Source organism: Atta cephalotes (assembly GCF_000143395.1).
Source record: "Atta cephalotes unplaced genomic scaffold scaffold00032, whole genome shotgun sequence".
Classification (NCBI taxonomy): Eukaryota; Metazoa; Arthropoda; class Insecta; order Hymenoptera; family Formicidae; genus Atta; species Atta cephalotes.
In genome coordinates this window covers 883,810-896,440 of record NW_012130096.1, presented here as the reverse complement: position 1 = coordinate 896,440, position 12,631 = coordinate 883,810, and the positions used below count along the sequence as shown (strand labels likewise).

At 29.5% G+C, this 12,631-nt stretch overlaps 1 protein-coding gene across 1 annotated transcript in view; it reads left to right on the top strand.

Moving 5' to 3' along the window:
- LOC105621266 (adenylate cyclase type 6) overlaps nt 1-12,631 on the top strand; it is a 101,526-nt gene that overhangs the window by 74,558 nt on the left and 14,337 nt on the right. Inside the window, exons 6-8 of the mRNA XM_012202735.1 lie at nt 2,412-2,561; nt 9,676-9,797; nt 11,309-11,401. Coding sequence (XP_012058125.1) covers nt 2,412-2,561; nt 9,676-9,797; nt 11,309-11,401 — 365 coding nt within the window. The remainder of the gene's footprint in view (nt 1-2,411; nt 2,562-9,675; nt 9,798-11,308; nt 11,402-12,631) is intronic.

The following is a 12,631-nucleotide window of genomic DNA, read 5'->3' as shown; positions in this document are numbered from 1 at the left end:
ACGAAGCCTTCACGTATGCCGCAATGAATATTGACAAGAGCTTATTTAAATATTGACCGATACGAGTTTCGTCAGTGTCGATCGAAACGAGGTTTCACGTCGTCGCGTTTCTTTTGATTCCTCCGAAGCCAAGCCATCGATTTTCGCCGCAAAGCCGTCACCCCCTTAAATACCCATCTTGCCATCATAGCGTGAAAAAGAAAGTGAGGGTTGCCGTTAATCCTCTTCCATTTCACATTGTGCTTATTGAATCGTGTAACGAGAGCGCGTTAGGGCTCGAAGTCTAAAAATAAGAGCGATGTCAATCGGGAGCTGAACCCACGCAAGAGATATTTATCAAGAACGAAACACGTGTTTGTCTATCGCTTCCTATTCGAACTTCCTGCACTTTGCGTTGATAATCTATGTACAGATCGCTCAATCTCGCACAATACTAGCTTAAATGTAAGCTCTCAAATAGGGAAAAAGAAGAGAAGAAATAAAGAAAAGACATGTGATGAAGCTATAATAAATTTAACTGAATGATTGTATGACAAATAATTTTGTCAGTTTTATTAATAAATTTTTCACTACCATTTATTTCTTCTTTAATCTCCCTTTTTTTCGTAATATTTTAATGCGACATTTAAAAAAATTTGAATAAAAATGAAATATGTGAAATACCACAATTTCTAGCTTATGTCCCCCAAGCTGTGCAATTACAGAGCCACACAATAATGATAATGGAGATTGTTAAAAAATATTTGTAACATTAATAAATCTCTTTTCTTCCATCCTGCTTTCACATTTCGTATTTTCCATATTGCCAAAATCCATATCGCGAAAGCCATATTTCTCGTTTTCTTTGCAAAATTTGCAATTTGCATAAATTCAATTCTACGTCTGCATTGATTTGTATGAATATATTTATCCTATCGATTGCTCGATTCTTTTTGTCATACAATTCACACTGCATTTGACAAGGTCTGTAAATGTCGCAAGTGCATGATACAACGTGCTGGGTGTATATCGCACGTGCATCATTGCAGCTGCACGTGTGTCGCGAGAAAATTTGCCATCAATAAAGCCGACCGAATCGTGAGCAACGTCGACGGCTTACAAAGTCATTCGTACATGCATTCATCGATTGTGGGATTCGCATCGACATGCGTTTTTATCAGCATCGAAAGAGCCGAAGGGCCAAATTGATTCTGATCCGCAAAGGTAGACTTTACACAAATGGTAAAATAAAATCTATCACGCATGTAATATTCGTCAGTCAGTATGGCCCCAAACCAAATATTGTCAAACGTGACAGTGACAAGCGAATTCTGGTTAGCGACAAAAAGTTACAAATATTACCCGTCGAATTAATGCATATGTATATCCTCGGGCTATATTTAACTGTGATTTATCATGAAATTTGATATATATGTTTTATATAACTTAAATAATATAATAGAGAAAAACAACATTAAAAGTACAATTTATTCATTATTCAGCCAGCGGCTGAATCTCATGTTACAATAAATCACAATTATGTTATTGAATTAGCACTCGTATAATCTTGTTTCCTTTGTAATGCTTTTTCCATATCCTTCAAGGCTTGCAAGATTCTTCTTCATCCTTCTTCTTCTCAAGTCTCTTTCCTTTAATCTCCACCTTTCCACTTTTCTCTAATCCAATATTAAACTTTCTCTTCCGACTACGCTCTTTTCTATCCGATCCCCGGCTTATAGTCACTGATCCGGCATTAAAACTCTTCTTAGCAGCCTAGTTCACGAGATCCTCATCTTGTGACACTCATAATCCATTGGTTCTTCCTCATCCTCGTTCATGAGTACGCATACGATTCTTTACAATCAAACAATATCCGCCTTATTGTGGATATTTCTTATGTTTTATGAAGACTGGAAATTATCAATCTTTTAAGAAACATCGCAAGATATTCTAAATTATTAAAATAAAAATATACTTTGTACTTTTTCTTATTAAATTTCTAAAACTGAATATTTAAATCGTTTCTTATGTTTGTAATCTACAAGAAAAAAAAAATAATTTGAAATATTAAAATACCAAATAAAAATAAATATAAAAAAATACAGAACTATTTTTTTTGAAATCTTTATTTTTTAAAATCTGTTTTCAAAATTTTTTTTAAAACATGTACTATTGTAGTTCATTGTTTCTAATACATTACTTTAGGAATACTTTAAAGCAATATTAGAAAGCATTTGCTTATAAATAATTTCTTAATGTTTAATGTTTTTTAATATTAATAACATTAGACTCTAATTTTCTAAAAACGTGTGGAAGAGCTAACGGCAAATTAATGCAAGATCGAGAGTAATTCGAGATCTAACACACTAAAAAAATGCTAATCGAATTGAGCTAGCTTGTAGTCTAACAGTACAACTTTATTTCTATTTTAGTTGCTAAGCTCGATCGTGGTAGTCGGCGGGACGAATGTAGCCGGCGCACTGACACATCACCCACGGGAATTGGCGCAAAGACAGGCATTTCTTGAAACCCGACAGTGTGTCGAAGCACGTCTGACCACACAGCGAGAGAATCAGCAACAGGTATGCTACTGCATTTGCAGTAAATTCGTATTTGAAGCGAATTAATTGATGTCATTCAATATATAATAAGAACAAATAAATCAAAAAATTAAAAAACAATAAATAAAAACAGAATCGACAATGTTATAAAATTGTTATAATATTGAAATTAATAATTTCAATAATAAAAATTTATAAATATATATTTAATAATTATAAAAATTACTTTCAAAACATAAAAAAATAACAACAACTCTCTAATTATTTTTGCAGCCATTGCGTTTTAGAGAAAGCCTTTCAAATTGAATTTTAGAAAGAAAATTAAAAATCTCCTACGAATGTACAAAACGAAGAGACTTCTCTCGCGCACAAGCTTCAGATATAATACTCATATATAATAAATATTGCTTGTAATATATAAGTTACTGAGAGATATGTTATTCAGCAAGTCAAAAAAATTAATAAAAAAATAGAAAGATAATACTTTCAACAGAAAAAAATCAGAACTCGTAAAAAATTAAAAAACAAAGCCGATTATAAAAATTATCTTCTAAAAAAACAAGAACAAATTTCTTAATTTAAAATTAACAGTTAATATTAATAATAATGGGAGGTCGAAACATCTATTTTAATTTATCAATATTTTTATCATGTAGATTATTAAATTATACATTAAAAATATATATGTCATTTAAATGTTCGATTTTGTTTCAACAATTAATATATATTTTATTATCTCAAGTTTAAATTATATATACTTTATTGCAACACAAGTTATTAGTTTATTGGGTCGTAGCTCTTCATAGCATCTTATTTAATTATTTGAGCTGTTTGTTACTATTTTAATTAAATAAATCTCTTATTATTTTTACGACCATTACGTTTTACAGAAAAACTTTCAAGTTGAATTTTAAAAAGAAAATTAAAAATCTTCTACGAATGTAGAAAACAAGGAGACTTTTTTGCGCACAAGCTTCAGGTATAATACTCATATATATATATATATATATATATATATATATATGTATATATAATACTCATATATATATATAATAAACATTGCTTTTAATACATAAATTATTGAGAGATATCCAAGTCTTAAAAAGAATTAATAAAAACAGCAAAGTAATATTCTCAACATACAGAAAAGATTAGACTTCCAGAAAATTAACTTGACATAAAAATTAAAAGACAACAATGAAACCTACTTATCCATAAAAAAAAAAAAACAAATAGAATGGAGAGGTACAACGCAATGATTTTTTTCTCCTATATATAACTAATGTATTGAATTGCAACGTACATTTGTTTGTCATTTAACAAATATCTAATAATCTTATAATAACAAATCTTATAATAACTATCTCTTTTTATTTCGATATTTTATATCTCTTTCTATAAATTATTCTTGCGTTTTTTTTTCATAAATAATAAAGAAATATGGTCAACTTAATCTCTATATATTAATAGTAAAGGAAATTATTATATCTAGAGACGTCAAGACAGAGCGATTGAAAGATCCGTTTTAACGTCAGATCCAATAATCTTCTAATCAACATTGCCATGTCATGGAAATAACGATCATTTCCGCGGCGTAACATTCTACCTGAATCTCGAATAATTGACGCCTTTATTAATTATTAATGACGCCATCAATGTAATAAACCGCACGTGAATGTACAAAGGGGAGTTGTGGCCTATGTTCAGAAACCACGAACATGGCTTGAATATGGCGCCTTAATTACAGTAAATAAACTAAAAATTCTTCACAGAAGATAAAAATTAAAGTTATTCTAAATTTAAATAAAAAAAACTTGAAGATACTTTTAACGAGACAGGAAATTTTAATCATCTCTTTAATTATTTTAACGACAATTTTGTATATTTTCGAAGAAGAAACTGTCACTTAATTCATATTATATAAATATAATATTAGGAAACTAACTATCACATACATTAATGAAGATTATGAAATTTGATTCTTTTCTATATTACACTATATATGTCACAATTTATTGTACAAATTTGGTAAATAACATTTTTTGAGTTTATGAGTTGTGATTCAAAAAATAAGAAAAATAAAGATAAAAATTTTCCGTGTCACCGTTAAAATGCACTAAATTACCGTTCTGGTCGCTTTAGATGAAGCACTTTTGCAAAATTCAGACTAAGTGAAAATCATTTGTATATATATATATATAAAAAAATTTCAAATAATCATTTTTCTTAAACTGCTTGAGATCTTTTCTTTTTCACAATAATATCGATAGAATTCTAATTGAAGATATTAAATAAAATCGAATTTTAAAATAGCGTGTTAAATAAAAATTATAATCATGAAATTTCGTGAATTTTTCGATTGGATTTTAGCGCTCTCAACGAACAACAATTGAAAATCTACAAAAGTGATTAAAGTAAGTACATCAGATGCTGTAGTCGCATAATAATCACGCGAATTTAATCAATTGCAAAGCTTAAAGATAAAAATGTGTCGCTACGGATCTCAAACACGCGTATAATATCGTCGGACGCGCGATTAGAAATCTCTTGCACAAAGAATTCAGGGTATGGCGATAACGAATGATTCGATTTGGAGTTCCATTCAAAAATGCGAAAGGATTCGCTCATCAAACATTTCACAAGCATTTCATTATCGTTAAACGTATATAGGTAAACGTATATAGAAAGTATTCAGAATCATTTTGCATTCTTTCATTTCTATAGATTTCCCGATAAATTTGCAATCAAGTTTTCTGCAGCAAAAATTCGAACATCGATTTTGTAGATAAACGCATAATCTTCCATACAATCATATTTGCATTTTTTAAATATCGAATTAATAATATATGTGATGGTATGACATTAAATACGTTTTTTTTAGAATTAGCAAATAACAAAAAAATTACGCTGTTTTTAGATATGCAAAAAACAAGTTTAATAATTGTATTTATATTCCTTCAATAAATGGAGGAATACAATTTTCCACATAAATTATGTATATCTCATATGCAGCATAGCAAATAAAGAGAGAGCAATGTTTTGGAGAGATTTACGTAATAAAAAAAAACTGTGCGCCAGTGAATAAAATTAAACTGCATGTCCATTTTATTCAATCCTTTATTGCCCATCTGAGTGTCGTTTTTAACACTCGGACAATATAAGTATCTATATGGCCTTTGTGGGAATTTTGTCCCGTGAGAGCATGTCAAATGATATTGCATAATTATATTGTTTTACGATATTCGCTCGCTATTCTGTCTCATTGTTTTGTTACAACTTTGGCACTGTGCATATTAAAACAAAAATCTGTGTTAAAAACGAAAAACTGGCCGAAAAACGGTGGCTGGGTGACAAAGCTTCGAGTGAATTTATTTCGCGTGAACGTGTTGTCCAATAGCCAGAAAATAATGGATGAACTATTTTGTCGAGGCACAAGGACTTTAATAAAATAGAGTGCGTCGATTATTCAACAACTATTTTTTTCAACCTACGAATATTTCCAGTCGGTCTTGTTAAAGCATTTCTACCTAACTAAAGTAAACTTTTTTTTAATAACAGCGTAATATGCTTCGAAGCAATGTTTCTCTTATTTCTGAAACAAATGAACGAATGTAATGAACAGGCTGCTCTAACTTTGTTATTACTTCATTTCACTACTACTACTATTGCTTCTTCATTTATTACTGCTTTTCTTTACCAAACATTCTTATTTTTACTTATTCTTTTGATTCGTTACTTTAAATATTTATATAATTCGTTGAGTTGAAACAATAATGACAACTAAAAAATTATCATTTCGGAGTTGTTCATAGAAAAAAACGATAATATAAAGAAAAAAAAGAAAGAATACGTAAAAAAAATATATTTTCTAAAATACATAAAATCTTTGGAATCTAACTCTAAAGAGTAAAATCTCACTCTTAAAAATCAACAATTAAGCCACACTTATTAAGACTGGCTCAATTCCTTTATCATTCTTCAGAATTAAATTCTACTCCCACAGATTTTAGAAAGTACTTTTATTCTTTTATAATTAATAAATTGCACTAAATTAAAATTAATATTATAAAATTAATGTATTATAAAATATTTTAATAATGTAGAGCATTCAAATTCATTTGTCAGAAAACTTTGTTTTTTAAGTTATATCGTTGTTGTAGCAAATAAGCGATATACATATTTTAGGTTTTTTTTATATATTTTTATTTATTTCGTTGTAAAATATATAATAACATTATCTAGTATAAGCAGCAGAGTTAAATGTTTTTATGTGATACACATCAAAAGAGCTTAAAACATCACGTTTTGTGGCAAGGATCACGATTGGAAATCTCTGATTACAATTTATTTCCAGCGATGTACAAAAAAATAACGAAAACCGAAATAATCGCCGGCAGACTGCGAAGTCTATTAAAGTCCATTAAAGATAGAGTCTTATCGTATATCTCTCATAATCACGCCGCTGTCGTGACGAGAGAGGCTTTATACTATTAATCAGAAATCCATGAACAATTGTGATATCAATCGGCTATTGTTCACGCTTGTTCGATCATCCACGGTTTATCCCGCATATGCGACACATCGCCATTCAAGTATGACGTCGAATGTGTGGGTATGCGTTTAATAGCGACGAACATGTACCGAAACGCTGATGTCTCATCTCTTTCTCTGATAACCGAGAATGGTTATTGGTAATCGCTTCGATTACCAATAACAACAAGGCAGTTCACATTTGTGCACTGCAGAAGCAGCAATAACAAGAATAATGAGACGCTATTGCGAAAAAAGGAAATAATATACTTGTGCAAATGCAGTTGTCTCCTTCATGTAAATTTCCATGCTCACTGACCGAACATAATACGCAATACCAATTTGTTTATTCTTTTACTTTTATAAGTACACGGAAAAAAATTTTGCTGAAGTAGCTGTAAAAATTCAGCTGGACAAAAATCTGCAAATAATTTTGTGGACCAGCGAAATAATATCATGTACAAGAAATAATTATTTACAAAAATTCTAAATTTCCAATCATATTTAGATAATTTTCCAGTCATAAACATGTAATTTCCATGTAAAATTACAGGAATTTTTTTCAATGTAGGACGCTCGAATTTCCTAGAGTGGCAAAACTTTTAAGAGCACTGTGTTTATCATGTTTAAAATTCCTACATTTGAACGTTCCTATATTTTCCAACAATATTATTTTCAGGTCTAGTATATATCTAACAAAATTTTTAAACACCAATAAATTTTTCTTTCCGTGTACTTATAAAACAGTTATTCTCTTCAATCTAAATTAATATTAAATAAAATACATAATTTATTTTGTTTTTATTCTTTCTTAATTTTTAATTTGGAAAAAACAAAAAGTCACAATTAAACTAGAGCTAAAAATAGCCGATACTAAAGAAATCAATATTGGAGGAATTGATTTAGAGAAGAATGTTAATAAGTAGTCAAAAATAGATTCTCTTCGATTTCCAGATTTAAAAATATATTTATGACTAATTCTCGAATGACACTTCTGTCGAACTATCATTCATTTAATTCCACTTAAACAAATGATAACACCAATTAAAGTTATCTTTTATTTGTACTTAGTGTTTAATGAAAATTCGCAATTCCTAATCGCTTGTACTTAACTTGTACATCATCGACGAGACAAATGCATAGCAGCACGATAAAAATAATTGTGAAGCTATAGAATCGGAATCGAACAACGACGTGTCTATATTATGCGGGCTTGCACATCACGATGCAGATTCTAAAAGCGCACACAACTACGTCCGTACATATCGACCATCAATGCGAAGTTTGTCGAACGCGTCGTTGACTTTACCAACACTTGAGAGGTTCTCACGATGTTGACGAGTTCCACGAGTTCAAACAATATACGCCGTTTGATGCATATTTCTCGCACGTGTGTGTTAACGGAGGTCGTGTTAGTTTGATGTACATGATCCCAACGGAATAGCAAAGATTACTACCTATCAGAAGGCTGACTTTTCCGTTTTAACTCGCGATAGCGCGGTGGTTTTCAATCGACAATCGTGGGAATATTAATGAGCGCGCGCAATGTGCTCCTTTCCGCGATACTTAATGTCAGATTTCGCGAAAAGATTTCTCGAGATGTCGTGCGGTAAGAAGTACTGTGAAAATAAATATACAGAAGCATTTACGAACTTCGTGATTCTCTGAACTAGAAAGTTATTTTTATTGCAAGCAAAAATTGCGTTAAAATTTTGAAAACGTGAAATTCACTTGAATCTAAATAATTAACACATTTAGATTCAAATCAGATTTATCATTTAATCACAATATATGCGTTTGATTTATGAAAATTTTTTTCATTTTTGATCATTTGTAATCCCAGGAATGTAAAAATTGCGTTATGACAAGTCAATCATTCGGAAAATCTGTGATTAAATTTAAGGAAAGTTCCGACGTATCACATGGATATAACTGCAAACACGTAACAAGCGTACACGTGTGGATGGAAACCTAGTGGATTAATAAAGCATAGTAGTTATTGAATAACATTTTAGCTCTTGTCTATATTAACCTGCATGTCCTCCAGCTAGCCTATCCATTATGATCCTTCATAAAGGATACTTTGAAGATATGAGATTCCATTCCAATAGATTAATTTAATAACATTGCTATTAATCCATTATATCATATAATGTATATAAGAATTTGTTTGATACACAGTATATGTATATACTGATAAATCTAAAAAAAATGTTCAATTACTTCAAATTATGTTACTTAAAGTAATTGTTTTGACAACATCGCAAGAGAATACAAATGTATCATGTAATTAATGAGACGTATTATAGGAGTAAAATTAATTGAAGAAAATTGCATTTTAATCATTATATGTAATAACTAATTAATACGTTATATATAATTTCACCTACTTTTTGTGTATTTTATATCTAAAGATGATTATTGTATAAATAATAATATATAATAAATTAATAAATTTATAATTTAATTTTTAATTTATTTTTGATTTATTTTTATTATACCTTTTATATATTTTATTATCTCTATTTATTTTTTGAATGTTTTTAAATTAAGTATAAAAATATTCCCATACCGCGTTAACTATATAATTTAACTTATTTTTCAGGAGAGGCTTTTGCTCAGCGTGTTACCAAGGCATGTCGCCATGGAGATGAAAGCCGATATAGCCGGAAAACCGAAGGACACGATGTTTCACAAAATTTATATTCAAAGACATGAGAACGTCAGGTATGTGATGCCAATGGTCCGCGAACGAATAGCAGCGATTTAAAACGCGCATCGTAAAAAGAAAGTGCCACTTTGACATTTTGCAAATGAAACTTAACTTCGCTTTGTTATAAAGCTCAAAAGAATTTACATAATTATTTTATACATTATGTCCTCTATGCACTACTTAAACTGAAATTCACAGCAGATTAAACATCATAATCTTTGCTCGCGGCTTTTTACGCTATCGTAAAATTTGCATTTTTTTTGGATTTTAAACTCGTCGTAAAGTATCTCTACGTTTGATCAAACGCAGTCAGTGATGAATCACAAATCAGAAGCATGTACACAGAAAGAACAGTTTTACTGAAATTATTGAAGTATCTGAAAATTTAACTAGATACAGGTCTGAAAATAATTTTGTTGGATCATCAAAATAATTATATAGAACATTCAAATTGGTTGCTAGAATGTCAAAATTTTTCAACATGTGCTTGAATATCTCGCATAATTGTTTCGATTATCTAATAATAAAATTATTTTGAGATCTATAATATCTAGTAATATAGTAAATTTTTAGATACACTAAGGAAAAAAATTAGTCATTTAAATAAATTATTTAGTTGATTAAATTAATTTCTTTGACTTTATTTCTTTCGTTAAAAAATGTAGGTATTTAATTCTCGTTTTACAGCCCGTTTTTACGATATAAATTAACTTTAATCTTGATTTAACTTATTTCTTAATTTTTTCTAGTTCTAAAAATTAAAAACAGGTCAAAAAGTAAATTAAATCGAAAAATTAAAATTAATCTATAATACATTGATAAAAATAAACATAAATCAAATATTTAACTTAAATAAAATACATTCTCCTTTAAATACATTCTCCTTCAAAAGAAATAAAGACGAGCTAAATTAATTTAGTCAACAATTTTTTTCTCGGTGTATCTTTTTCAGCAAAATCATTTTTTCCACTTCTTTTATATTTTAGTACAATTTACATCATTATTACAATATTGTATCATGAGATTATTATTAGATACAAATAATTATACAATATCGTGAGCACATTATGCAGTATGTATGAGATGATATGCTTGATCGTCTCATAATGCAGTAAGCAGCGCCAGCTGCTTCAAACTTGACGATTTATCACGGTACAGTGCACGCAATATGATAAGCACACGTGGTTGCATAGAGAGAATTCTGGATTGGTCTAAAGTGGGTTGAGATGTTACATCCAATCTCTCGTATCAGACGTCTCACCAAGCTCGGATCAATCTAACTTAATTCGCAATGAGCAAACATCATGTTCATTTAACTTTATAGAGTTTCAATGACGAACTTGACAATTTTTCGTCCCTAGTTTCCCCTTTCCTAAATGTTTAACGCGACATTTTCCCGTTTGAGGTAAAGTAATTGCAGAACCGTTGACAAAAGTGCTTATTTAGACTAACTATTTATATCAAAAATTAATTTGAAAATTAACTTAATAACTGAAATAACTGACTTTATTATTAAATATTTCAGCATTTTGTTCGCCGATATTTGTGGCTTTACCTCGCTCTCCGATCAATGCACTGCCGAAGAGCTCGTCAGATTGCTCAACGAACTTTTTGCACGGTAAGAAATGATAATAAAATGAAAGAAATATTTTTAATACTAAATCCGTACAAAATGTAAAATCAAGATGGATAAAATTTTTTAAATATGATTGATAAATCTCAAGAAACTCGCCAAGCTATTTTATCACAATCATGCATTCAAATCCTCTTTTCTATTTTTATATACTTTATTCAGAAAACGTTTAGAAGCATAACGGATTATTGTGTCCGTGATATACATATATTTCCATCTGTCCGACTCGATCAAAATATAAATTTCTTTCAGTTTCCTTCTTTCATATACAATCCTGTTGTCTCTGATCTCTTGAGTCTTGCAAATATTCTTGTTCTTCCCACACAGAATCTTTTGTACACCAGCGAATACAAATCCCTTTTGAAATCTCGCGGATAGATGATGCTTTGTCAGTTTGACATCAGTTTAACATTAAAATGTATTTACATTTCTCAAACTACGTACACGTTATCGTAAAACTAAATTAACATATCAAAAATTTTTCTTAGTTTTTACTTACAGAAAGATAAAATTGAACTTCAATAATATAAAGTATTTTTAAATTCGTAGAAAAACTATATTGATAAAATAATATTTTATGAACATAAAATCAATTTTTATATCTATATTTATTGAAACTTCGTTTTTTATCTTTAATGAACATTATCAATCTGCTACGTTTGTATCAAGAGTTTCTAAACCCTCTTAACTTTTAAAGCTTTGCTCGTATTCCTTATGTTCTACCAACGCTCGAGTCTTTTGACAGCTACGGATCCGCGTCCCTAGTGACTTTTCGGGTCAATAGGGTGTACTTATCCTACTACCAAGAGGGATTTGCTAAGAGGTCATAAAGACCGCTTTCATTCCTCGCGATAATGCCAGCTTTCATATATCAGTACAGCCAAGATCACTTTCCGGGATTTTGCGAATTTAACACTTTCATCTCTATAAGAGAAGACAGAAATATCTCTTTCGAAAAAAAATGCTCGAAAAAAAAAATGAGAAACACAAAAACTCAACGTTTAAATATCGTTGAACTTTGTAAAAAATATAAGATGATAATTCTGTAATCTGAGATCATTAAAAAAATTTAATATCGTATATATATATATATATATATATATATATATATATATATATATATATCTAGTATATATATAATATAATACTAACTAAACTAAACTAACTACTAAGTATAATTATTATTAATTAATATATAGTGTAGTTGTAGTAGTA